The sequence below is a fragment of the Capra hircus genome, chromosome 25, assembly GCF_001704415.2.
Source record: "Capra hircus breed San Clemente chromosome 25, ASM170441v1, whole genome shotgun sequence".
NCBI classification, from domain to species: domain Eukaryota; kingdom Metazoa; phylum Chordata; class Mammalia; order Artiodactyla; family Bovidae; genus Capra; species Capra hircus.
The window spans coordinates 36,592,215-36,619,530 of NC_030832.1; the positions used below are offsets into that span (position 1 = coordinate 36,592,215).

The window sequence follows — 27,316 nt, forward strand, 5'->3', positions numbered from 1 at the left end:
TCACGGTGAGGACGAGACCACCTCAGGTCTGTGAATATGCACCTGCCACAGAATTCACAAGACGGGGAGTGAGAACACGGAACCACACTGCAGGGGCCTGGCTAGGAGGTCACTGCCTCCTGTCCCAGCCAGCCCCCTGCCCTGGGAGGGAGGCCAGCGAGAGCTGGACTGTGACAGCTCCTTACCATCGATCCATCCCTGACCCCGCACCCTGGCATTGGTGTCCACAGTGTCCAAGGCCACAGAGAAATTTTTATCTTTAACTGAGAAAGAAAAGAGAACAGGGAAGAAGAGGAAGAGGTGGAGAGTAAAAGGGGGAGGGAAGGAAAGTGAGGAAGGCAGGGCCTCAGGGTGTTCCTGGGCCCCTGGGCCTGCCCTGCAGGGAGGGCCTGTGGAGGACCTGGGTCTTAGAGTGGGGCATGGAAGCAGCGAAGCAAACTCTAGGGCAGGAGCTAGACGCCTGTCTTGGACAAGAAAAGTCCTCTGGTCTGCCCAGACCGAAAATGGTTCCCAGGGAAGCACCCTCCAGCCCCGACCTTCTCCAGGAGACAAGACTCACCTCTTCTGTCCTGCTGGAAGGCAAAGTTAGAAAAAGCCAGTTTTGCACTCTCATCCCAGGTCTCGAACAACTTCCTATCGTCCCTGGACCTGCCAGAAGGCCACCGTGTTGTCAGAGCAGGGTAACCTGGTCCGGGAAGCCTTTCCCCTCACCCATCCACCCCCAGCTCACTCACCTGCCTCGGCCTTGCCTATCCCTCCTCGGGAGCGCACGACGAACACGTTCAGCGCCACTACCAGCAGCAGCAGAAGCAGGGCCCCGGCTCCCGCCAGGCCCCCGGCCAGCGCCTTCCAGGAGATGGCCACCTCGCAGCGCGGGCCCAAGAACCAGTGCGTGTCCGTGGAGAAGCAGCTGGAGGAGGGGGTTCCAGGTCAACACCCTCTCCACCTCCCGAGCCAGGACAATTAGTACCCATAGACAACCCAGGTCCTGGCAGGTGGGCGGGGCTCCACCAGGAGATGAGTGGGCGGGACCGGAGGGGCCTGATGATTGTCCCAGTGGGCTGTGGGCGGGGCCTCACCGGCAAGAAGGACCACTCCTCTGCAGAACGCATTGGCCCTGATGGCAGTCAATGGCGCCTTCCACACCCGCTGTGCATTTGGTGACACAGCGGAGCTGGTTCTTCTCCAGGAAAGGGAAGTAGAAATCCTCAAAACCTTCGGCAGCAGCGCGGCGACAGATGGCTGGGGGGTAGGTAGGGGATTGCAGACGTAAAGACCTCAACCATTCTACTCTGGGGACTGGCTATGGTAATTCTCAAAATGGATAGAGGACTCCATTTCCGCAGGTGGCATGTCAGCGGGTAGACCGTGGAATTAGATGAGTGCAGGGAGGCTCCTCACCCTCTCCTCACCTTTTCTGGTGATCCTTCCCCACATGGAAGCTACTAACATGGACCTGAGAGGCAGCCCTGCCAGGTCGGTACCACTTGCCTCCCCAAAAAGTCTGCCCTCCTCCCTGGGAATTTCAATGGACAGATGTCCCTTGTGGGAGGGGTCCCGGCCACCTGGGGCCACTCAGCCCTTTGCCCCACCTCTCACCTTCAGGAGACAGCTCTGTCCTGGTGTTGTTGTTCACCTTGATGGAGTCAGGCTTGAAACACAGGACTGGGGGGCCACAGGCACGGGTGGAATCGGGGGAGGCACAGGAAGGGACAGAGAGCGCTCTGTCAGTACGGGGGAGGTTTGGATGGGCCATGAAGGAAGGCTCCTTGGGCCTCCCTCATGTCCCCTGAATAGCCAGGGGTCCTCAGCCACCCGGGAGACCTTGAGCAGCTCTCTCTCCCGCAGCTCCTAGGCTCTGACAACCCTTCCTTAGGCTCACCCTTGACCCGGCTTTCTGTGGACCTGTCTCTCTTCTCCTGTCTTGCCTGAGGTACCACAGGGCTGACACCTGCCCCCTCCCCCTGTAGGCCCCTGTGTGTATTGGAGCAGGCTGGGATGGTGGCTGTGACCCTGACCCCTCCCTCCAGCCCCAGGCCCCCAGCCTCTGTTCACCCTGGTCATTCTGGCAGCTGTTCCCATCCTGGCTGACATTCTGGAGCTCCTCCTTCAAGGCCACCTTCACTTTCTCATACTCCTCCTCCAGCTGGAGGCTGAAGGGTAACTCCAGCAGGACTAGATATTCCACCACGATGCTGCCATTCCTGGGGGCGGGGGTGGGGTGCAGAGAGCCTTAAAAGGTGCCCAGGCCCAAGCCACCATACAACTGTAGAAGGGCATTTCCAGACCAGCCACAGCTATGCGAGTGTTGGCAGGAAGGGGCAGAGGCAATGAGATGGGATTCCAGACTGATTATGTCCAGAAGGGGCTACTAGCTTCTGCCTTGGGCAGCCTGGGTAGGCAGAACAAGGAATGATTGACATTCTCTTTGTGTTCCCTCAAGCCGTAATCAAACCAGGCCCTTCTGGGCTCTCTGCCTCCCTCTTGCTGACCCGTCCACTAGACCAGTTGCCAACCAGAGAGACCAGCCATGGTCCCGACACCAGGCACCGGGCCTCAGGCACCACCTCCCCATAGATCCCAATCATTCTGTATCCAGCTGCTTCAGGGAGAGGGGAGACATCCCTCCTACAGAGGAATGAATCCTGAAAGTGATCCCCAAACACCCTTCATGGAGTAGTTTTTTTGCTTCCTCCGTCCATCCCTCTGTTTAAGACATTGAATGATTCCGAAAGCAAGGGATGGCTTCTTTGGCCCTTCTTTGTGCTCCCCACCCACCACCACACACACTTGACACTGCCTCCACAGCCCCAGAAAGGGGTCCTACCTCAGAGAAAGGATCTGCACCTCCTTGAATCCCTGTACGTTTTGGTAAATCTTCTTTATCTGAAATACAAAGGATCCCGGCTCACATCTGAACCTCCAACCAGAGGACACCCCCGGGCCCAAGCTCCACTCCAAGGTCATTTGAGTTTTGAATTCCCCCCTACTTCCTCCTCACCTGATCCCGGAATGTGTTCACGAAATCCCTGTAGACCTTAGAACTGTTGTCCTTGAGGTCCGCGGAAAACTCCTGGTTGACAGACACCTCCATGCCCACTTCACTGTCCACCATATCTGTACACAACATGCCCTGCTCTGGTCACTTCAATGTCTGTTCCTCTCTGATGTCACCACCACCACCTTAACCCAGAAGCTGCTCCCACTGCCCCTCTCCATGTTCCCTGAGGAATGACTGAATAGCAGAAGGGAGAAGGTAGGATTTCTGGGATGTGTTGTCCTGAGATGTGAGAAATACTGGAAGTTGGGATGTCCCACAGTCAGTTCTGTAGTCTCTCTCTAGTCTGCCCCAGTGGGAAGAAGAATAGTGGCCCCAAAGATGTCTATGTATAATCCCCAGAACCTGGGAATATGTTATGCTACATGACAAGGAGGAGCTAAAGTGGCAGAAGGAATTAAGGGTACTAATCAGCTGGCTTTAATATGGGAAAATTAACGTGGAATATCTGATTGAGCCTAGTGTAATCACAAGAATCCTTAGCAGGAGAAGAGGGACTCAGAAGAAATGAGAACCACTCAGAGGATGTTAAGTATGGAAAAAAGGAACAGACATGCAATGTGGCTGGCATCAAAGATGTAGCCAGGGGGCCTTGAGGAAGAAATGTAGGAGGCTGGAGAATGTGGAAAGGGCAAAGAAATGGATTCTCCCCTAGGGCTACCAGAAAGAACCCAGCCCTAGCCAATACCTTGATTTTAGCCCTGCAAGACTCAGGTTGGACTTCTAATCTACAAAATTCTACAGTAATAAATTTGCATGGTTCATCTGCTGAGTTTGTGGTAATTTGATACAACAGAAATTAGCAACACAGACTGGGAGGAAGTCCTAGGAAAGAGAGTGGCCCCAGTGACCTCCTGGAGGTAAGAGGGGAGGATAGGTATGGTATGGGGTAGAAGAGAGCATGAGGGAGAAAACAGGGATAAAGAGATCTGGCAAAAGGGTTGGTCTCATTAAAGTGACACCTCCCAAGAGAAAGTGCAAAAAGCAACTCACCCAGATATATCTCTCTGGCAGCCAACTCGCAGTGGGAGCCATAGAAAGTTCGGGGACAGAAGCAGTGGCCTTGCGTCCAGGTGCCACCATTGTCACAAATGCCTGGGTAGCGAGTGAAAAGGGAAGTTCAGGCCAGGACTGACCATGGTCATGGAATTCAGTAGGGGAATGAGAAGGGCTAAGAAAGAGGCAAGAGATCCAACCTGGGCTGCTGATAAACCTAGACTGTGTGGCCATCTGAGTCGTGGTCAAAGTTGTCCTGCGAGATGTATGCGTAGAGAGAGTCCTGGTGTGCAATGGTATCCGTGGAACTCTGGTGATCGGTAGGCTTTGAGGTGTCAACTTGCGTATAGTCATCACGGAAGATGAAGATCTCCTTCTACGTTTCACGATGCGTGGGAAGGTAATGAAGCCAGGCACAGGCCGAGTATTTACAAAGTTGGAGTTGATCCAGGTCCCACTATTAGGCCTTCGTGTGCTCGGGAAAACCGTGTTGATGGGAATTCTTCCAATGTTGATAGAACTGGGAGCAGCAGTCTTGTTGGAGGGGTTAGTGTCCAGCATGGGAGGAGAAGCGCCCAGTTTATCAGGGAACAGAGTTGTCGTGGTTGTGGGATTGGGAGAGGTGACCATCTCAGTAGTAGAGGTGAAAACTGATAACGGGACAGTGCGCATCGAGGTAACTTCAGCATTTGGACCCACTTCGATACATGGTGTCGTGGGAGAGGCAGACACTATTGTAACTGATATGGACTCTGGACACGGGCTGGGGGAAGACAGAGTCAGCATGGCGGTCATCTGGGTAGGAGATGTCATTAGGGAAGTCATGGTGGAAGAAGTTTTTGTCGTTTCAGTCGATGAAAAGGTGGGAAAAGCAGTGACAGAGGAAGGGCCTGTGTTTTCTGCACTGGACATATGAGAGGAGGTAGAAAAAGAACTACTTGTCTTAGAGACCTCTGAACTTGGGATAGTGGAAGACGACATTATTGCAGGTATTGAAGACGAGATGATGGTACCGAAAGGGGTACTTATTGCATTAGTAGAAGTAATCAGTATAGGGAAAGCTGAAGAGGGAGAGACGCCTGAAGTACTGAGAGCTGTTATGGAGGCGGGTGCTGTTGCCATCTGTGTGGTCCCAGTCTTGGCAGCTTCTGGGGTTGAGGGAGTGCGAGAGGATGCTGTGATCAGGGTGGCAGGGGGAGACGTATGCGTGGGAGTGGTGACCTCAGTCCTGGTTGTGGTAAATGTCCCCGTCGGAGATGGAGGGGTGGACGTGGACTGGGCGACAGGGATCATGGGTAGGGTGAACAGAGGGGTGGGGGCTGTGGTTTCAGTGGGTACTGGTTCTCTGGTTGGGAAAGATGGAAATGATACAGGCGAACTGGGTGCTGTCAAGGTACCACTGGTCACTGGCGTAGAGACTGGAGATGTCTGAAAATGGACCGTACTTGTTTGAGTGGCTGAGGATGTGATGGGAGAAATGGAAGTAATATCTGTTGTCAGAGACTCTACAGAAACAGTACTGACAGGAGTAGCTGTGGTTCTCAAAGCAGATGAAGCAAGCAGGGCTGTGTCCCTCGTCTTGGCTGTTTGTGTAGTAGCTGCAGTGGAGGACAGTCCCAAGGCGCTGGACTGATACAGGTATAGATCAGTAGTGATGGGTGCCAAAGTGGTTTCAGCCATTTCCTGCATTGAACTAGACATGCTAATTGCATCTAAGCTGATGCTCTCTGCCTGAGTGGGCCAGGCAAGGCTGCTAGGCATGAGAGAAGGACCTAAAGATGGACGTGGAATGCTGGTAGAGAGGAAGGGAGTTGCTGTACTTTGGATGTTAGGGGACAAAGATGTCTCACTAGGACTAGTGGCCCAGGGTGACATGATATTAGAGGTTGGTCCTGTATTATGGGTAGTGGGGAAAGATGGGATATTACCTGTGGTGGGGGGGGACGTGCCAGACAGGGAAAGTGTGAAGCTGAGGTCGGTCATGGAGGTGGAGGAACCAGCAGAATCCATGAATGTGGACTGGGTGGTGGATGGGAACAGGGTAGACACCTCTGCACTGTCAGAGGATGCAGGCACATTAATGGATGTCTGCACAATACTGGAGCTAGGGGTCATGTCGGTGGGCAGAGGGCTGGTGTTCGGGGTGGAGGCGGAGGCGGGCTCTGTGCTGGGGGCAGGTGGAGGGGAGCGAGGCACCCCCGTGGACGAGGTCGGGCTGTTGGTGGCCACGGGAGTGGAGGTGGTGGACGCGGGAGCATAGAGTGTGCTGCTGGGCGTGGCGGAGGATGTGACGGACGGCGGAGAGGGCACCTCCGTGGCGACAGGCTGGCTAGAGGCGTGACTGGGAGGAGTCGCCGTGGTGGTGGGGTGCGGGGGCGGCCCACTGGTGCTCGGGGCAGGTGGGCTGGCCGCCTCGGCCGGAGTGGTACTGGCCCTGGTACTGCCGGAGGCCGGGGAGGAGGCGCCTAGCGATGTGGCGGGGATGGTGCCGGAGCCGAAGGGAGTCGCCGTGCTGCGGGGAGTGGTGAAGATGGAGGTGGCGGCCGGCGTGCTGGCCGAGGTTGCCTGGACAGGGAAGGTGCTGTGTGTGCGGTGGGTGGTGGGGCCGGAGGAGATGATGCCGGTGGTGGGGGTGGCGGCGGCCGCGGGCGTGGCCGTGGCCGTGGGGGTGGGGGTGGGTGTGTCTGAGGGGCTGGCCAGAGCGCGTGTGGAGCCGAGGTCCACGGCGGAGGTGGCGGTGGTGGATGGAGCCGCGGGCCCGGTGGATGTGGCCTCGCTGGTGGCGGGCGTGGAGCTGGGGGCTCGCGTCCTGACCGAGGAGGGAGGGAGAGTCGTGGATGTGTGCAGCGGGGGCGGAGGCCGGGAGGGGTGAGGTGAAGGCGGAAGTGAGGGTGCTCCCGCTGGAGTAGATGGTGGACGAGGTGAGGACCGGAGCGCTGGGCGGTGCTGTGGGCATGGGTGTGGTCACCCGGAGGGTGCTAGCCGCCCCGGTGGTGTGTGCCGCGGCGGCAGAGGGCAGAGTGGCCGTGAGGGAGGTGGCCGGGGCTGCGGTGTCCCTGGGAGTGGCGACCTGCGTGCTGGACCCGGTGGGCGTGCTGGCGGGAGGCGAGGGGCCGGCAGTGGTGTGGGTGGTGGGGAGTGTGGTCATGTCGGTGGGCAGAGGGCTGGTGTTCGGGGTGGAGGCGGAGGCGGGCTCTGTGCTGGGGGCAGGTGGAGGGGAGCGAGGCACCCCCAGTGGACGAGGTCGGGCTGTTGGTGGCCACGGGAGTGGAGGTGGTGGACGCGGGAGCATAGAGTGTGCTGCTGGGCGTGGCGGAGGATGTGACGGGACGGCGGAGAGGGCACCTCCGTGGGCGACAGGCTGGCTAGAGGCGTGACTGGGAGGAGTCGCCGTGGTGGTGGGGTGCGGGGCGGCCCACTGGTGCTCGGGGCAGGTGGGCTGGCCGCCTCGGCCGGAGTGGTACTGGCCCTGGTACTGCCGGAGGCCGGGGAGGAGGCGCCTAGCGATGTGGCGGGGATGGTGCCGGAGCCGAAGGGAGTCGCCGTGCTGCGGGGAGTGGTGAAGATGGAGGTGGCGGCCGGCGTGCTGGCCGAGGTTGCCTGGACAGGGAAGGTGCTGTGTGTGCGGTGGGTGGTGGGGCCGGAGGAGATGATACCGGTGGTGGGGTGGCGGCGGCCGCGGGGGCGTGGCCGTGGCCGTGGCCGTGGCCGTGGGGGTGGGGGTGGGTGTGTCTGAGGGGCTGGCCAGAGCGCGTGTGGAGCCGAGGTCCACGGCGGAGGTGGCGGTGGTGGATGGAGCCGCTGGCCCGGTGGATGTGGCCTCGCTGGTGGCGGCGTGGAGCTGGGGGCTCGCGTCCTGACCGAGGAGGGAGGGAGAGTCGTGGATGTGTGCAGCGGGGCGGAGGCCGGGAGGGGTGAGGTGAAGGCGGAAGTGAGGGTGCTCCGCTGGGAGTAGATGGTGGACGAGGTGAGGACCGGAGCGCTGGGCGGTGCTGTGGGCATGGGTGTGGTCACCCGGAGGGTGCTAGCCGCCCCGGTGGTGTGTGCCGCGGCGGCAGAGGGCAGAGTGGCCGTGAGGGAGGTGGCCGGGGCTGCGGTGTCCCTGGGAGTGGGCGACCTGCGTGCTGGACCCAGTGGGCGTGCTGGCGGGAGGCGAGGGGCCGGCAGTGGTGTGGGTGGTGGGAGTGTGGTCATGTCGGTGGGCAGAGGGCTGGTGTTCGGGGTGGAGGCGGAGGCGGGCTCTGTGCTGGGGGCAGGTGGAGGGGAGCGAGGCACCCCCGTGGACGAGGTCGGGCTGTTGGTGGCCACGGGAGTGGAGGTGGTGGACGCGGGAGCATAGAGTGTGCTGCTGGGCGTGGCGGAGGATGTGACGGACGGCGGAGAGGGCACCTCCGTGGCGACAGGCTGGCTAGAGGCGTGACTGGGAGGAGTCGCCGTGGTGGTGGGTGCGGGGGCGGCCACTGGTGCTCGGGGCAGGTGGGCTGGCCGCCTCGGCCGGAGTGGTACTGGCCCTGGTACTGCCGGAGGCCGGGGAGGAGGCGCCTAGCGATGTGGCGGGGATGGTGCCGGAGCCGAAGGGAGTCGCCGTGCTGCGGGGAGTGGTGAAGATGGAGGTGGCGGCCGGCGTGCTGGCCGAGGTTGCCTGGACAGGGAAGGTGCTGTGTGTGCGGTGGGTGGTGGGGCCGGAGGAGATGATGCCGGTGGTGGGGGTGGCGGCGGCCGCGGGCGTGGCCGTGGCCGTGGGGGTGGGGGTGGGTGTGTCTGAGGGGCTGGCCAGAGCGCGTGTGGAGCCGAGGTCCACGGCGGAGGTGGCGGTGGTGGATGGAGCCGCGGGCCCGGTGGATGTGGCCTCGCTGGTGGCGGGCGTGGAGCTGGGGCTCGCGTCCTGACCGAGGAGGGAGGGAGAGTCGTGGATGTGTGCAGCGGGGCGGAGGCCGGGAGGGGTGAGGTGAAGGCGGAAGTGAGGGTGCTCCCGCTGGAGTAGATGGTGGACGAGGTGAGGACCGGAGCGCTGGGCGGTGCTGTGGGCATGGGTGTGGTCACCCGGAGGGTGCTAGCCGCCCCGGTGGTGTGTGCCGCGGCGGCAGAGGGCAGAGTGGCCGTGAGGGAGGTGGCCGGGGCTGCGGTGTCCCTGGGAGTGGCGACCTGCGTGCTGGACCCGGTGGGCGTGCTGGCGGGAGGCGAGGGGCCGGCAGTGGTGTGGGTGGTGGGGAGTGTGGTCATGTCGGTGGGCAGAGGGCTGGTGTTCGGGGTGGAGGCGGAGGCGGGCTCTGTGCTGGGGGCAGGTGGAGGGGAGCGAGGCACCCCCGTGGACGAGGTCGGGCTGTTGGTGGCCACGGGAGTGGAGGTGGTGGACGCGGGAGCATAGAGTGTGCTGCTGGGCGTGGCGGAGGATGTGACGGACGGCGGAGAGGGCACCTCCGTGGCGACAGGCTGGCTAGAGGCGTGACTGGGAGGAGTCGCCGTGGTGGTGGGGTGCGGGGGCGGCCCACTGGTGCTCGGGGCAGGTGGGCTGGCCGCCTCGGCCGGAGTGGTACTGGCCCTGGTACTGCCGGAGGCCGGGGAGGAGGCGCCTAGCGATGTGGCGGGGATGGTGCCGGAGCCGAAGGGAGTCGCCGTGCTGCGGGGAGTGGTGAAGATGGAGGTGGCGGCCGGCGTGCTGGCCGAGGTTGCCTGGACAGGGAAGGTGCTGTGTGTGCGGTGGGTGGTGGGGCCGGAGGAGATGATGCCGGTGGTGGGGTGGCGGCGGCCGCGGGCGTGGCCGTGGCCGTGGGTGGGGGTGGGTGTGTCTGAGGGGCTGGCCAGAGCGCGTGTGGAGCCGAGGTCCACGGCGGAGGTGGCGGTGGTGGATGGAGCCGCGGGCCCGGTGGATGTGGCCTCGCTGGTGGCGGGCGTGGAGCTGGGGGCTCGCGTCCTGACCGAGGAGGGAGGGAGAGTCGTGGATGTGTGCAGCGGGCGGAGGCCGGGAGGGGTGAGGTGAAGGCGGAAGTGAGGGTGCTCCCGCTGGAGTAGATGGTGGACGAGGTGAGGACCGGAGCGCTGGGCGGTGCTGTGGCATGGGTGTGGTCACCCGGAGGGTGCTAGCCGCCCCGGTGGTGTGTGCCGCGGCGGCAGAGGGCAGAGTGGCCGTGAGGGAGGTGGCCGGGGCTGCGGTGTCCCTGGAGTGGCGACCTGCGTGCTGGACCCGGTGGGCGTGCTGGCGGGAGGCGAGGGGCCGGCAGTGGTGTGGGTGGTGGGGAGTGTGGTCATGTCGGTGGGCAGAGGGCTGGTGTTCGGGGTGGAGCGGAGGCGGGCTCTGTGCTGGGGGCAGGTGGAGGGAGCGAGGCACCCCCGTGGACGAGGTCGGGCTGTTGGTGGCCACGGGAGTGGAGGTGGTGGACGCGGGAGCATAGAGTGTGCTGCTGGGCGTGGCGGAGGATGTGACGGACGGCGGAGAGGGCACCTCCGTGGCGACAGGCTGGCTAGAGGCGTGACTGGGAGGAGTCGCCGTGGTGGTGGGGTGCGGGGAAGGGCGTGCTGGCCGAGGTTGCCTGGACAGGGAAGGTGCTGTGTGTGGCGGTGGGTGGTGGGCGCGGAGGAGATGATGCCGGTGGTGGGGGTGGCGGCGGCCGCGGGCGTGGCCGTGGCCGTGGCCGTGGGTGGGGTGGGAGGTGGGTGTGTCTGAGGGCTGGCCAGAGCGCGTGTGAGAGCCGAGGTCCACGGCGGAGGTTGGCGGTGGTGGATGGACGCGCGGGCCCGGTGGATGTGGCCTCGCTGGTGGCGGGCGTGGAGCTGGGGCTCGCGTCCTGACGAGGAGGGAGGGAGAGTCGTGGATGTGTGGGCAGCGGGGCGGAGGCCGGGAGGGGTGAGGTGAAGGCGGAAGTGAGGGTGCTCCGGCTGGAGTAGATGGTGGACCAGAGGTGAGGACGCGGAGCGGCTGGGGTGCTGTGGGCATGGGTGTGGTCATGTCGTGGGGGCAGAGGGCTGGTGTTCGGGGTGGAGGCGGAGGCGGGCTCTGTGCTGGGGGCAGGTGGAGGGGAGCGAGGCACCCCCGTGACGAGGTCGGCTGTTGGTGGCCACGGGAGTGGAGGTGGTGGACGCGGGAGCATAGAGTGTGCTGCTGGGCGTGGCGGAGGATGTGACGGACGGCGGAGAGGGCACCTCCGTGGCGACAGGCTGGCTAGAGGCGTGACTGGGGAGGAGTCGCGTGGTGGTGGGGTGCGGGGCGGCCCACTGGTGCTCGGGCAGTGGGCTGGCCGCCCCGGCCGGAGTGGTACTGGCCCTGGTACTGCCGGAGGCCGGGAGGAGGCGCCTAGCGATGTGGCGGGGATGGTGCCGGACCGAAGGGAGTCGCCGTGCTGCGGGGAGTGGTGAAGATGGAGGTGGCGGCCGCGTGCTGGCCGAGGTTGCCTGGACAGGGAAGGTGCTGTGTGTGCGGTGGGTGGTGGGCCGGAGGAGATGATGCCGGTGGTGGGGGGGGCGGCGGCCGCCGGGCGGCGTGGCCGTGGCCGTGGGTGGGGTGGGGTGGGTGTGTCTGAGGGGCTGGCCAGAGCGGCGTTGTGAGCGAGGTCCACGGCGGAGGTGCGGTGGTGGATGGAGCCGCGGGCCCGGTGGATGTGGCCTCGCTGGTGGCGGGCGTGGAGCTGGGGGCTCGCGTCCTGACCGAGGAGGAGGGAGAGTCGTGGATGTGTGCAGCGGGGCGGAGGCCGGGAGGGGTGAGGTGAAGGCGGAAGTGAGGGTGCTCCCGCTGGAGTAGATGGTGGACGAGGTGAGGACGGAGCGCTGGGCGGTGCTGTGGGCATGGGTGTGGTCACCCGGAGGGTGCTAGCCGCCCCGGTGGTGTGTGCCGCGGCGGCAGAGGGCAGAGTGGCCGTGAGGGAGGTGGCCGGGGCTGCGGTGTCCCTGGGAGTGGCGACCTGCGTGCTGGACCCGGTGGGCGTGCTGGCGGGAGGCGAGGGCCGGCAGTGGTGTGGTGGTGGGGAGTGTGGTCATGTCGGTGGCAGAGGGCTGGTGTTCGGGGTGGAGGCGGAGGCGGGCTCTGTGCTGGGGGCAGGTGGAGGGGAGCGAGGCACCCCCGTGGACGAGGTCGGGCTGTTGGTGGCCACGGGAGTGGAGGTGGTGGACGCGGGAGCATAGAGTGTGCTGCTGGGCGTGGCGGAGGATGTGACGGACGGCGGAGAGGGCACCTCCGTGGCGACAGGCTGGCTAGAGGCGTGACTGGGAGGAGTCGCCGTGGTGGTGGGGTGCGGGGCGGCCCACTGGTGCTCGGGGCAGGTGGGCTGGCCGCCTCGGCCGGAGTGGTACTGGCCCTGGTACTGCCGGAGGCCGGGGAGGAGGCGCCTAGCGATGTGGCGGGGATGGTGCCGGAGCCGAAGGGAGTCGCCGTGCTGCGGGGAGTGGTGAAGATGGAGGTGGCGGCCGGCGTGCTGGCCGAGGTTGCCTGGACAGGGAAGGTGCTGTGTGTGCGGTGGGTGGTGGGGGCCGGAGGAGATGATGCCGGTGGTGGGGTGGCGGCGGCCGCGTGGCCGTGGCCGTGGCCGTGGGGGTGGGGTGGGTGTGTCTGAGGGGCTGGCCAGAGCGCGTGTGGAGCCGAGGTCCACGGCGGAGGTGGCGGTGGTGGATGGAGCCGCGGGCCCGGTGGATGTGGCCTCGCTGGTGGCGGGCGTGGAGCTGGGGGCTCGCGTCCTGACCGAGGAGGGAGGGAGAGTCGTGGATGTGTGCAGCGGGGCGGAGGCCGGGAGGGGTGAGGTGAAGGCGGAAGTGAGGGTGCTCCCGCTGGAGTAGATGGTGGACGAGGTGAGGACCGGAGCGCTGGGCGGTGCTGTGGGCATGGGTGTGGTCACCCGGAGGGTGCTAGCCGCCCCGGTGGTGTGTGCCGCGGCGGCAGAGGGCAGAGTGGCCGTGAGGGAGGTGGCCGGGGCTGCGGTGTCCCTGGGAGTGGCGACCTGCGTGCTGGACCCGGTGGGCGTGCTGGCGGGAGGCGAGGGGCCGGCAGTGGTGTGGGTGGTGGGAGTGTGGTCATGTCGGTGGGCAGAGGGCTGGTGTTCGGGGTGGAGGCGGAGGCGGGCTCTGTGCTGGGGGCAGGTGGAGGGGAGCGAGGCACCCCCGTGGACGAGGTCGGGCTGTTGGTGGCCACGGGAGTGGAGGTGGTGGACGCGGGAGCATAGAGTGTGCTGCTGGGCGTGGCGGAGGATGTGACGGACGGCGGAGAGGGCACCTCCGTGGCGACAGGCTGGCTAGAGGCGTGACTGGGAGGAGTCGCCGTGGTGGTGGGGTGCGGGGGCGGCCCACTGGTGCTCGGGGCAGGTGGGCTGGCCGCCTCGGCCGGAGTGGTACTGGCCCTGGTACTGCCGGAGGCCGGGGAGGAGTAGCGATGTGGCGGGGATGGTGCCGGAGCCGAAGGGAGTCGCCGTGCTGCGGGGAGTGGTGAAGATGGAGGTGGCGGCCGGCGTGCTGGCCGAGGTTGCCTGGACAGGGAAGGTGCTGTGTGTGCGGTGGGTGGTGGGGCCGGAGGAGATGATGCCGGTGGTGGGGGTGGCGCGGCCGGCGGCCGTGGCCGTGGCCGTGGCCGTGGGGGTGGGGGTGGTGTGTCTGAGGGGCTGGCCAGAGCGCGTGTGGAGCCGAGGTCCACGGCGGAGGTGGCGGTGGTGGATGGAGCCGCGGGCCGGTGGATGTGGCCTCGCTGGTGGCGGGCGTGGAGCTGGGGGCTCGCGTCCTGACCGAGGAGGGAGGGAGAGTCGTGGATGTGTGCAGCGGGGCGGAGGCCGGAGGGGTGAGGTGAAGGCGGAAGTGAGGAGTGCTCCGCTGGAGTAGATGGTGGACGAGTGAGGACGCGGAGCGCTGGGCGGTGCTGTGGGCATGGGTGTGGTCACCCGAGGGTGCTAGCCGCACCCGGTGGTGTGTGCCGCGGCGGCAGAGGGCGAGTGGCCGTGAGGGAGGTGCCGGGCTGCGGTGTCCTGGGAGTGGCGACCTGCGTGCTGGACCCGGTGGGCGTGCTGGCGGGAGGCGAGGGGCCGGCAGTGGTGTGGGTGGTGGGGAGTGTGGTCATGTCGGTGGGCAGAGGGCTGGTGTTCGGGTGGAGGCGGAGGCGGGCTCTGTGCTGGGGCAGGTGGAGGGGAGCGAGGCACCCCGTGGACGAGGTCGGGCTGTTGGTGGCCACGGGAGTGGAGGTGTGGACGCGGGAGCATAGAGTGTGCTGCTGGGCGTGGCGGAGGATGTGACGGACGGCGGAGAGGGCACCTCCGTGGCGACAGGCTGGCTAGAGGCGTGACTGGGAGGAGTCGCCGTGGTGGTGGGGTGCGGGGGCGCCCACTGGTGCTCGGGGCAGGTGGGCTGGCGCCTCGGCCGGAGTGGTACTGGCCCTGGTACTGCCGGAGGCCGGGAGGAGGCGCCTAGCGATGTGGCGGGGATGGTGCCGGAGCCGAAGGGAGTCGCCGTGCTGCGGGGAGTGGTGAAGATGGAGGTGGCGGCCGGCGTGCTGGCCGAGGTTGCCTGGACAGGGAAGGTGCTGTGTGTGCGGTGGGTGGTGGGGCCGGAGAGATGATGCCGGTGGTGGGGGTGGCGGCGGCCGCGGGGCCGTGGCCGTGGCCGTGGCCCTGGGGTGGGGGTGGTGTGTCTGAGGGCTGGCCAGAGCGCGTGTGGAGCCGAGGTCCACGGCGGAGGTGGCGGTGGTGGATGGAGCGCGGGCCCGGTGGATGTGGCCTCGCTGGTGGCGGCGTGGAGCTGGGGGCTCGCGTCCTGACCGAGGAGGGAGGGAGAGTCGTGGATGTGTGCAGCGGGGCGGAGGCCGGAGGGTGAGGTGAAGGCGGAAGTGAGGGTGCTCCCGCTGGAGTAGATGGTGGACGAGGTGAGGACCGGAGCGCTGGGCGGTGCTGTGGGCATGGGTGTGGTCACCCGAGGGTGCTAGCCGCCCCGGTGGTGTGTGCCGCGGCGGCAGAGGCAGAGTGGCCGTGAGGGAGGTGGCCGGGCTGCGGTGTCCTGGGAGTGGCGACCTGCGTGCTGGACCCGGTGGGCGTGCTGGCGGGAGGCGAGGGGCCGGCAGTGTGTGGGTGGTGGGGAGTGTGGTCATGTCGGTGGGACAGAGGGCTGGTGTTCGGGGTGGAGGCGGAGGCGGGCTCTGTGCTGGGGGCAGGTGGAGGGGAGCGAGGCACCGCCGTGACGAGGTCGGGCTGTTGGTGGCCACGGGAGTGGAGGTGGTGGACGCGGAGCATAGAGTGTGCTGCTGGGCGTGGCGGAGGATGTGACGGACGCGGGAGAGGCACCTCCGTGGCGACAGGCTGGCTAGAAGGCGTGACTGGGAGGAGTCGCCGTGGTGGTGGGGTGCGGGGGCGGCCCACTGGGTGCTCGGGCAGGTGGGCTGGCCGCCTCGGCCGGAGTGGTACTGGCCCTGGTACTGCCGGAGGCCGGGGAGGAGGCGCCTAGCGATGTGGCGGGGATGGTGCCGGAGCCGAAGGGAGTCGCCGTGCTGCGGGGAGTGGTGAAGATGGAGGTGGCGGCCGGCGTGCTGGCCGAGGTTGCCTGGACAGGGAAGGTGCTGTGTGTGCGGTGGGTGTGGGGCCGGAGGAGATGATGCCGGTGGTGGGGGTGGGCGGCGGCCGCGGGCGGGGCCGTGGCCGTGGCCGTGGCCGTGGGGGTGGGGGTGGGTGTGTCTGAGGGGCTGGCCAGAGCGCGTGTGGAGCCGAGGTCCACGGCGGAGGTGGCGGTGGTGGATGGAGCCGCGGGCCCGGTGGATGTGGCCTCGGCTGGTGGCGGGCGTGGAGCTGGGGGCTCGCGTCCTGACCGAGGAGGGAGGGAGAGTCGTGATGTGTGCAGCGGGGCGGAGGCCGGGAGGGGTGAGGTGAAGGCGGAAGTGAGGTGCTCCCGCTGGAGTAGATGGTGGGACGAGGTGAGGACCGGAGCGCTGGGCGGTGCTGTGGGCATGGGTGTGGTCACCCGGAGGGTGCTAGCCGCCCCGGTGGTGTGTGCCGCGGCGGCAGAGGGCAGAGTGGCCGTGAGGGAGGTGGCCGGGGGCTGCGGTGTCCCTGGGAGTGGCGACCTGCGTGCTGGACCGGTGGGCGTGCTGGCGGGAGGCGAGGGGCCGGCAGTGGTGTGGGTGGTGGGGAGTGTGGTCATTGTCGGTGGGCAGAGGGCTGGTGTTCGGGGTGGAGGCGGAGGCGGGCTCTGTGCTGGGGGCAGGTGGAGGGGAGCGAGGCACCCCCGTGGACGAGGTCGGGCTGTTGGTGGCCACGGGAGTGGAGGTGGTGGACGCGGGAGCATAGAGTGTGCTGCTGGGCGTGGCGGAGGATGTGACGGACGGCGGAGAGGGCACCTCCGTGGCGACAGGCTGGCTAGAGGCGTGACTGGGAGGAGTCGCCGTGGTGGTGGGGTGCGGGGGCGGCCCCACTGGTGCTCGGGGCAGGTGGGGCTGGCCGCCTCGGCCGGAGTGGTACTGGCCCTGGTACTGCCGGAGGCCGGGGAGGAGGCGCCTAGCGATGTGGCGGGGATGGTGCCGGAGCCGAAGGGAGTCGCCGTGCTGCGGGGAGTGGTGAAGATGGAGGTGGCGGCCGGCGTGCTGGCCGAGGTTGCCTGGACAGGGAAGGTGCTGTGTGTGCGGTGGGTGGTGGGGGCCGGAGGAGATGATGCCGGTGGTGGGGGTGGCGGCGGCCGCGGGCGTGGCCGGTGGCCGTGGCCGTGGCGGGGGGGTGGGGGTGGGTGTGTCTGAGGGGCTGGCCAGAGCGCGTGTGGAGCCGGAGGTCCACGGCGGAGGTGGCGGTGGTGGATGGAGCCGCGGGCCCGGTGGATGTGGCCTCGCTGGTGGCGGGCGTGGAGCTGGGGGCTCGCGTCCTGACCGAGGAGGGAGGGGAGAGTCGTGGATGTGTGCAGCGGGGCGGAGGCCGGGAGGGGTGAGGTGAAGGCGGAAGTGAGGGTGCTCCGCTGGAGTAGATGGTGGACGAGGTGAGGACCTGGAGCGCTGGGGCGGTGCTGTGGGCATGGGGTGTGGTCACCCGGAGGGGTGCTAGCCGCCCCCGGTGGTGTGTGCCGCGGCGGCAGAGGGCAGAGTGGCCCGTGAGGGAGGTGGCCGGGGCTGCGGTGTCCCCTGGGAAGTGGCGACCCTGCGTGCTGGACCCGGTGGGCGTGCTGGCGGGAGGCGAGGGGCCGGCAGTGGTGTGGGTGGTGGGGAGTGTGGTCATGTCGGTGGGCAGAGGGCTGGTGTTCGGGGTGGAGGCGGAGGCGGGCTCTGTGCTGGGGGCAGGTGGAGGGGAGCGAGGCACCCCCGTGGACGAGGTCGGGCTGTTGGTGGCCACGGGAGTGGAGGTGGTGGACGCGGAGCATAGAGTGTGCTGCTGGGCGTGGCGGAGGATGTGACGGACAGGCGGAGAGGGCACCTCCGTGGCGACAGGCTGGCTAGAGGCGTGACTGGGAGGAGTCGCCGTGGTGGTGGGGTGCGGGGGGCGGCCCACTGGTGCTCGGGGCAGGTGGGCTGGCCGCCTCGGCCGGAGTGGTACTGGGCCCTGGTACTGCCGGAGGCCGGGGAGAGGAGCGCCTAGCGATGTGGCGGGGATGGTGCCGGAGCCGAAGGGGAGTCGCCGTGCTGCGGGGAGTGGTGAAGATGGAGGTGGCGGCCGGCGTGCTGGCCAGAGGTTGCCTGGACCAGGGAAGGTGCTGTGTGTGCGGTGGGGTGGTGGGGCCGGGAGGAGATGATGCCGGGTGGTGGGGGATGGCGGCGGCCGCAGGGCGTGGCCGTGGCCGTGGCCGTGGCGGGTAGGGGGGTGGGGGTGGGTGTGTCTGAGGGGCTGGCCAGAGCGGCGTGTGGAGCCGAGGTCCACGGCGGAGGTGGCGGTGGTGGATGGAGCCGGCGGGCCCGGTGGATGTGGCCTCGCTGGTGGCGGGGCGTGGAGCTGGGGGCTCGCGTCCTGACCGAGGAGGGAGGGAGAGTCGTGGATGTGTTGCAGCGGGAGGCGGAGGCCGGGGAGGGGTGAGGTGAAGGCGGAAGTGAGGGTGCTCCCGCTGGAGTAGATGGTGGACGAGGTGAGGACTGGAGCGCTGGGCGGTGCTGTGGGCATGGGTGTGGTCACCCGGAGGGTGCTAGCCGCCCCGGTGGTGTGTGCCGCGGCGGCAGAGGGCAGAGTGGCCGTGAGGGAGGTGGCCGGGGCTGCGGTGTCCCTGGGAGTGGCGACCTGCGTGCTGGACACGGTGGGCGTGCTGGCGGGAGGCGAGGGGCCGGCAGTGGTGTGGGTGGTGGGGAGTGTGGTCATGTCGGTGGGCAGAGGGCTGGTGTTCGGGGGTGGAGGCGGAGGCGGGCTCTGTGCTGGGGGCAGGTGGAGGGGAGCGAGGCACCCGCCGTGGACGAGGTCGGGCTGTTGGTGGCCACGGGGAGTGGAGGTGGTGGACGCGGGGAGCATAGAGTGTGCTGCTGGCGTGGCGGAGGATGTGACGGACGGCGGAGAGGGCACCTCCGTGGCGACAGGCTGGCTAGAGGCGTGACTGGGAGGAGTCGCCGTGGTGGTGGGGTGCGGGGGCGGCCCACTGGTGCTCGGGGCAGGTGGGGCTGGCCGCCTCGGCCGGAGTGGTACTGGCCCTGGTACTGCCGGAGGCCGGGGAGGAGGCGCCTAGCGATGTGGCGGGGATGGTGCCGGAGCCGAAGGGAGTCGCCGTGCTGCGGGGAGTGGTGAAGATGGAGGTGGCGGCCGGCGTGCTGGCCAAGGTTGCCTGGACCGGGAAGGTGCTGTGTGTGCGGTGGGTGGTGGGGCCGGAGGAGATGATGCCGGTGGTGGGGGTGGCGGCGGCCGCGGGCGGTGGCCGTGGCCGTGGCCGTGGGGGTGGGGTGGGGGTGGGTGTGTCTGAGGGGCTGGCCAGAGCGCGTGTGGAGCCGAGGTCCACGGCGGAGGTGCGGTGGTGGGATGGAGCCGCGGGCCCGGTGGATGTGGCCTCGGTGGTGGCGGGCGTGGAGCTGGGGGCTCGCGTCCTGACCGAGGAGGGAGGGAGAGTCGTGGATGTTTGCAGCGGGGCGGAGGCCGGGAGGGGTGAGGTGAAGGCGGAAGTGAGGGTGCTCCCGCTGGAGTAGATGGTGGACGAGGTGAGGACCGGAGCGCTGGGCGGTGGCTGTGGGCATGGGTGTGGTCACCCGGAGGGTGCTAGCCGCCCCGGTGGTGGTGTGCCGCGGCGGCAGAGGGCAGAGTGGCCGTGAGGGAGGTGGCCGGGGCTGCGGTGTCCCTGGGAGTGGCGACCTGCGTGCTGGACCCGGTGGGCGTGCTGGCGGGAGGCGAGGGCCGGCCAGTGGTGTGGTGGTGGGAGTGTGGTCATGTCGGTGGGCAGAGGGTTGGTGTTCGGCGGTGGAGGCGGAGGCGGGTCAATGGCCTGTGGGGGCAGGTGGAGGGGAGCGAGGCACCCCCGTGGACGAGGTCGGGCTGTTGGTGGCCACGGGAGTGGAGGTGTGGACGCGGGAGCATAGAGTGTGCTGCTGGGCGTGGCGGAGGATGTGACGGACGGCGGAGAGGGCACCTCCGTGGCGACAGGCTGGCTAGAGGCGTGACTGGGAGGAGTCGCCGTGGTGGTGGGGTGCGGGGGCGGCCCACTGGTGCTCGGGGCAGGTGGGCTGGCCGCCTCGGCCGGAGTGGTACTGGCCCTGGTACTGCCGGAGGCCGGGGAGGAGGCGCCTAGCGATGTGGCGGGGATGGTGCCGGAGCCGAAGGGAGTCGCCGTGCTGCGGGGGAGTGGTGAAGATGGAGGTGGCGGCCGGCGTGCTGGCCGAGGTTGCCTGGACAGGGAAGGTGCTGTGTGTGCGGTGGGTGGTGGGGCCGGAGGAGATGATGCGGGTGGGGGTGGCGGCGGCCGCGGGCGTGGCCGTGGCCGTGGCCTTGGGGGTGGGGGTGGGGGTGGGTGTGTCTGAGGGGGCTGGCCAGAGCGCGTGTGGAGCCGAGGTCCACGGCGGAGGTGGCGGTGGTGGATGGAGCCGCGGGCCCGGTGGATGTGGCCTCGCTGGTGGCGGGCGTGGAGCTGGGGGCTCGCGTCCTGACCGAGGAGGGAGGGAGAGTCGTGGATGTGTGCAGCGGGGCGGAGGCCGGGAGGGGTGAGGTGAAGGCGGAAGTGAGGGTGCTCCCGCTGGAGTAGATGGTGGACGAGGTGAGGACCGGAGCGCTGGGCGGTGCTGTGGGCATGGGTGTGGTCACCCGGAGGGTGCTAGCCGCCCCAGTCGTGTGTGAGGCTAACACAGTGGACAGAATCCATGGAGGTGTATGTGTGTAATTCTGCCATTTTCCTGAATGGGGAAAGAATTTGTTGAGTACATAATGTACTTTGTTTTTGTCTTTTTCCAATATCGTGAATTGGTCACTGTCCCTCTTATGTGTCCTGAAGCTAGTCTCTGAACTTTTCCTTTCATTCGTCACTGATATTTTGTTATCTGTTTTTGTGCCTTCTTTTGCTTTGTTGGTGGTCATTGTTTTATTTGTTGTTGTTTTGTGATTTTTTTCCGAAAGAGACCTTTTCATTCTTACTGGATTTCTTGGATTTATAGGCGTAGTTTTTGTCCTGATAGTATGTGCAGTTCTCCATGTCATTGTAGGTCTAATATTATTTGTGTTCATTTTTCCTAATATTTTTTGAATATGGTAGCTGGTGTTGGAAAAATCAGTATTATTTTGCTGTGCTTTCAATAATCTGGATAGCATAATTTTGGAATCATTGTCATTCTTTGTTTTCATTGACTTAGTGCTTTGCCTTGTTTTGGGTTTAGTGGTTGTTGGTAATATGGTATTTTCACCCATACTACCAGAATATAGGATTATTTTTGTGGTTCTCTGTGTCCATCTAGAGTTAGGGAAAACTGAGGTTATTGCAGATATTTCTGTGCTTTGTGTTTTGCAACCAGTTTTAAATATGTTGCCTAGAGTACTCGGTGGTGTGGTCAGCGTGAGTGTGGTTAACGTGTATGTTTTCAAACTCTCACTTGTTTTTGTCGTGGAAGAAGTGGGCATTGTGGCTGTGGTTGAGGTGGCACGCTCTGCAGTGTCTGTGGGAATGGTGATTTCTGTTGCGGATCCAGTGGAATTGCTCTTGTGAGTTGAAAGGACAGCAATGGTGTGGGTATTAGGGAATCTGGTAGTCAGAGTTAAGAAAGGCCTCCTGTCTCTGGTTGAAGTGGAGGCCTGCTCTGTGGTTGAAGCAGATGGAGACTGAGGCTTACTGATGGGTGATGTCAAGGTATTGGTGGTCACTGAAGTAGAAGTAGTTGGATAAATGACTGTATTTGTGAGAGTATGTAATGGTGTGACGACTGGGGCCGCAGAAGTAATCTCTGTCGTTGCAGATTCTGTAGAAACATCAGTGGTAGTAGGAAATGTGGTGTTCCTGGTGGAAGAAGCATGAGATGCTGGGTCCCTTGCCCCGCCTATTTCTGTTGTGGCTCCGGTGGAGGAGGGTGGTCCCTTGCTAGCGGATGTCATGTGTGTATCCGTGCTGGCCGGCACCGGGCGGGATTTGGATGTGGTGAATGTGGCAGGACTGGTTGAGGACATGACTGGAGAAACTGAAGTAACTGAGCCAGTGAGAGTTTCTGTGGGAAGGTCAGTCCTTGGAATGAATGTCGTTTTCACAGAGCCCGTTGTGTTCACAGGAGTTGTGTTTGGTGTACCTATTCCAGTGGTTGCTTCAGTGGCAGTTGATGCAACTGGTGTTGTAGGTGTTGTCAGTAAACCAGCTGAGGCTGGAGCACGCATGGTGGCTGTGGATGTTCTAAATGTACTGAGAGTGTCTGGAAGTGAAGTAGTGCTCATAGCATGGGTGCTGGGTGAGAAGCTTTTGTCTGTTGTTATCAAGGTGTTCCTAGTAGTCAGAGAAGGGGTAGTAGCAGAGGTAGGCACGACTGTTGGGGTAGGAGACGCAGTTGTGTGGACACTTGCAGCGGCTGGGATAGTCCTTTTAGTGGTACCAGTCATAGAGGAGATCAGAGTATCTGGGGTTGTGTTTATAGTTGGGACAAAGGAGGAGGGTGGGGCCGTGGTTGTGGGAGTTTTCCCTGCAATGGTGACTGGGGGGGGACGGGTCATGGCGGAGGTGACTCTCTTGGTCGTTGACACGGGAAAAGTACTGCTGATGGTTGTCCGTGGTGTCTCTGTCCCAGGGGTGATGGTGTGAGAGCTGGGGAAGGACACCTGGGTCTGGCTCACACAGGTGGTGGTGGGGTAAGTGGTGGTGATTATGAGGCTCGTCGGATTGACGCACTCTGTCGAGCCCTTATAGACGATCATGGTAGGGGGGCTGGTTTCAACCTTGAAGACAAACTTGGACGTGGGGCTTGTTGGGGGGTTGGAACTGATGGGTGATTTGAGCACTGTTTCAGACAGGGATTTCGAGTGGGGGGAGGTGCTGACAGTCTTGGGTATGTTTTCCCTCGCATCAGGAATGGGAGAAGTTTGGGGGCTGTTCAGTGGCCACTTTGCTGTGCCTTTGGAGTGTGTGGGATTCCTCAGAGCAGCGCGCCAGAGCTCATTAGAGGTGGATGTGGCCGTGGCTGAAGTTCCTGTATTGGCGGTAGAACAGAGGACCTCAGTGGTGGGTCGGCCTGTCACCTTAACACCACATAGGTTACTCACTTCCCCAGGTTCCAGGTACGTGTCACAGAAGGTAGGAAGTGCCACCAGTTATTCCCCCAGCAGAGCACTTTGGGGCCGGGGTCATTCCAGGTTCTAAAGGCCAACATCTGGGGACTTCCCTGGTGATTCAGTAGCTAAGGCTCTAGGCTCCCAGTGCACGGGAACCAGGTTTGATCCCTGGTTGGGGAACTAGATCCCACGTGCCACAACTTAAACGTTCGCAAGACGCAACTAAAGATCACATGTGGCGCAACTGAAGATCCCATGTGGCGCAACTGAAAGATCACATGTGCCGCAACTAAAGATCGCATGTGGCGCAACTGAACATCCCATGTGCCGCAACTAAAGATCCCATGTGCCGCAACTAAAGATCGCATGTGGCGCAACTGAACATCCCATGTGCCGCAACTAAAGATCCCATGTGCCGCAACTGAAGATCCCATGTGGCGCAACTGAAAGATCACATGTGCCGCAACTAAAGATCGCATGTGGCGCAACTGAACATCCCATGTGCCGCAACTAAAGATCGCATTTGCCGCAACTAAGACCGGATGGAGCCAAATACACAAATATGTTCTAAAATAATAATAAATAAATGAGGGCCAAAACATCTGTCTGCTCCCCAGGGCAGCCTCCCCATGGGAAGTTTCAGTGGAGACACCCTTGATTCCGTGGCCATCTTGTCTGAGTACTGACCTAATGGTCCTGGAATGGTGGTGCTGAGCACGCAGGCTCAGCAAAGGTCCTACCTCCTCCCAGCTCCTCTTCCATTCCTTCCTCCTCACACACCCACGTTCCCCTTACTCTGCTCCCTCCTCCCACCTTCTCCTGCTGCCCAGAGTCCTCGTCCCTTCTGGCTCCGTGCCCCACCCTCTGACCCACCTCTGCCCCTCTCCCTGTGACCCACTGCTGTCTGGGCTGACTCTCTGCTTTGGAGAGAGAGACAGAGAACCCAGCCAAACCTGGGCTGAGGATGGGGACCCATCATGGACTCTGGGAGACAGGGTTTCCAGGGCGAGCGGAAAGTTGCCAAGAGAACACCAAAGGGGAAGATGGAGACTGAAGCTCAGACTTCACTGAGTTTGAGGGGCAAGGAGAGAGGACCACACACAGGCTGAGAGATAGGACAGAAAAGGAAACTTCCAGAAAGAAACACCTCGGCAGGCAGACGTGAGTCCTGGGAGACCTTAATGTGTAGCTGTGAGTGTTAATAACAAACATAGTCATGTTTTTGAGACTTCCCCAGTGGTCCAGTGACTAAGGCTCCACGGTCCCAGTGCAGGGGGTCTGGGTTTGATCCCTGGTCAGGGAACTAGACCCCTCAAGCTGAAACTAAGACACGGCGCAACCAAATAATATTCTTTTTAAAAAGGTACCAAAAAGATGTATTTTCTATTACCTATTCTATCTTGATTAACTAGTCTACAAACATGAGCCCTTCTCTCTACAGATACAGTATCCTCAACCCCATTTTACAGGTTACCACTCTTACCAGAGTGAGGCTCAAAGATCTCATGACGCTGAGGGTGACCGACAGACACAGCGGTTGCGATAAGGAAACACCCAGACCTCCTGCCCTCTCTGGGTTAGTGTCCTCAACTAGACTCAGCACATCTTGGGAGCCATCAGGATCTCCCCCCACCACCCTGCCAAGGACAGCTGTGTCCAGAAACGTGGGCTGGGTCGGGGTGGGAGAGTTAGGGGCAGAGCTGGAGGAGGGGCCACCGTGACCAAAAGTGGAGATGCCCCAGAGAAAGGAGGGGTTCCCAGGGCAGATGCAGGTCCCTCAGGAGGGCTGAATGGATGGAAGTAAAGGGAGGAATGGGGCTTCCCCGGGGACTCAGTGGTAAAGAATCTGCCTGCAATGCAGGAGATGCAGGAGGCGTGGGTTCGATCCCTGCATTGGGAAGATCCCCTGGAGAGGGAAATGGCAACCCACTCCAGTATTCTTGCCTGGGAAATCCCATGGACAGAGAAGCCCGATGGGCTACAGTCCATGGCGTTGCCAAGAGGCAGACAACACTGAAGCGACTGAGCAGGCACGCACAAAGGGAGAGAATCCAGGCTGCAGGAAGCATCAGAGCTGGGGGAGCAGGAGCAACAGGGCGAAGGGGGCTCCGAAAACTGAGTCCAAGTGGGAAGAGCACTCTTCCAGAAAGAGGTTATCCCATCCAGCTGACGCACGCAGACTCCTGCAAACCTGCTCGGTCCCGGGGGAGAGCAGCACCCCTGGGACCCAGCTTCCCTCCCCTCCCCACCTTGGTTCTGGCCGCACAGAGAGCTCTGAGGGACCCCTCCTCAGGCTCCTTAAACCTCAGAGTCCCCCCAAACACACACACACTCTGTTCTGGGACATCAGGATGGTCTCTGCAGCCCTCCCCCACCGCGCCTCCTCACCTGTGGACCCCAGGAAGGCCCTGAGCATCCAGAGGAGACGCAGCACCCTGAACAGCTGCATGGGTCCGGAGGCGCCACAGAGGCTGGGAGCAGGGCCAGCGTCAGCACAGGGGACTGCAGCGGGGAGGCCACACGTGTGCACAGCAGCACCAGATGAAGTTATCTGCCCTGCTGGGCGTGGGGGCTGAACATAGCTTCACTTTTGCAGGGCTCCGCCTTCCCCCTTTCCCCCCTCCTCCCTGGATCTGATGTCGCTGCAGGGAGGGTGGACTACCTAGAAGATAAGACAAGCCCAGGGGGTGTCAGCAGGGAAGAGCTGCTGGTGGCCCAACCCCAGGATGCCTGGCCCACTCAGAGCAGTTCCTAGGACACTTCACTTCCTTACCCTTCCCCTGCCCTCCACCAAGAACTAGCAAAACTGGACAGAGAACTCACTTGGCCAAGACCTTGGACTCTGGCGTCTGGGGCCTCTCCTTAGTTTCACTCCCATTGGTTTAGATGGTAAAGTGTCTGCCTGCAGTGCGGGAGACCTGGGTTCAATCCCTGGGTCAGGAAGATCCCCTGGAAAAGGAAATGGCAACCCACTTGCCTGGAAAATCCCATGGATGGAGGAACCTGGTAGACTACAGTCCATGGGGTCACAGAGTCAGACACGACTGAGTGACTTCACTTTAACTTTTCACTTTCTTTGCTCTCGGGGGAGAGGAACATGTGTTCTTCTTCACTCCTTCTGCCCCTCACTCTTCCCCCTCTCCATCTTGCCCTTAGCATGACTCGGGGCCATGACCCCACTGCTAGAGCCGGGGAACAGTGCAGAATTCATCAGAAGTCATTTTATTATCTGAGGACTTGGTCCAGGTCTCAGAAAAGGAAACACAAATGGCTAGTGGAAACAATCAAATAAAACGACTACTTTTGACCTAGCAGATTAGCAAGTACTAGGAACTTTGATTCTATCCAGTGTTGGGCAAAGTGGGAAGAATAAACACTTTTACCTGGCTGGCAGAAGTATAAGTGGGTTGGGCTGCTTTAAAAAGGCAATTTGGTGGCATCCATTAAAATTTTAAATGCACGTTCAAGGACCCAGTAATTCCAACTTTCCATCTCTGTGTTCAAGAAGCACTTTAAGGAGGCATTCATGAGAGTGTTTATTGCCATCCAGTTTATTGCACTTCCAGTAGAAACTGGAAACAACCCAAATAGCCCTCCATAGGAAACTAGAAGGACTATGGACAAGTCATAACATAGACTACCATGTTCAAATCAAAAATAATGGTACAGTCATGGCAAGGCTCTAAGAATGGTTTATGCAGTGAATCCAGTACACAGTTTTGTTAAAACATACACATATATGTTTCCTATGAATACATACACGTATACACATGCATATGTATAAGTGCATTCAAACTTTGGAAAGAGACTCACTCTAATAACAGAGGTAAGGTTAGCTCAAAGAAGCATAAAGGAACTCATGTTGGGAATGATTGTCAGGCAACTCTGGCCCTATCCGTAGTTTTTACTTTGATAAGCATTGCCTCCTTGACCAGACTCTAGCCTGGCCCTCTGAGTCTCCTTCTCTGCTGAGCCTCAACCTTGAAATATAAAGACTTGGACAGACACTAACAGAGTTTCTAACCACTCAAGGTCCCTAGGATGACCCCAGCCCTCCTTAAAAGTGCCAATCTAAGAAAACTCAAGGCTGTCGGAAGAACTTACTAATTGTTCTAGCCACCAGCTGACGATAGGGCTCCTGTCACCTGGCCTTTGTGAAGGATAGGAGCCTAAATTTGTAAGAATGATAAGAATGCATTGCTCATGCACACGAGCTCAGTCGCTTCAGTCACGTCCAACGCTGTGAGGCTCCTCTGTCCATGGGATTCTCCAAGGCAAGAATACTGGAGTGAGCTGCCATTTCCTACTTCAGGGGATCTTCTCGACCCAGAGATCGAACCCCATTATCCTGTGTCTCCTGCTTTGGCAGGTGGCGTCTTTACCACTGAGCCACCTAGGAAGCCAGGTAGCAAGTCAAGATGAGTTTCACATGGACTACTCACCCCTTTGGGGAATTTTTCACTTTCCCAACACTGCTGAGCCCTCACTTTCTCTCTTGCCTACACCTTCACTCTCCCTTTAAAATATCACGCACACATGCTAAGTCACTTCAGTCACATCCAACTCTTATGACCCTGTGGACTGTAGCCCACCAAGCTCCTCTGTGCATGAGATTCTCCAGGCAAGAATACTGGAATGAGTTGCTATGCCCTCCTCCAGGGGATCTTCCCGACCCAGGGTTCGAACCCATGTCTCATATGTC

The 27,316-nt window shown here is 62.7% G+C and overlaps 1 protein-coding gene across 1 annotated transcript; it reads right to left on the minus strand.

Annotated features, from left to right (window-relative positions):
* On the minus strand, positions 1-25,063 carry LOC102171503 (mucin-3B). Its single transcript, XM_018039998.1, is given in 24 exon segments — positions 1-42; positions 211-263; positions 560-648; positions 731-910; positions 1,080-1,242; positions 1,600-1,665; positions 2,056-2,204; positions 2,828-2,886; positions 3,002-3,117; positions 4,052-4,153; positions 4,255-6,214; positions 11,114-11,391; positions 11,950-12,071; positions 13,925-14,028; positions 14,773-14,827; positions 14,829-14,935; positions 16,224-16,628; positions 17,518-17,603; positions 17,931-18,214; positions 18,927-19,114; positions 19,244-19,369; positions 20,023-20,216; positions 21,942-22,532; positions 25,003-25,063. Coding segments are annotated over 24 exon segments (5,580 nt in total).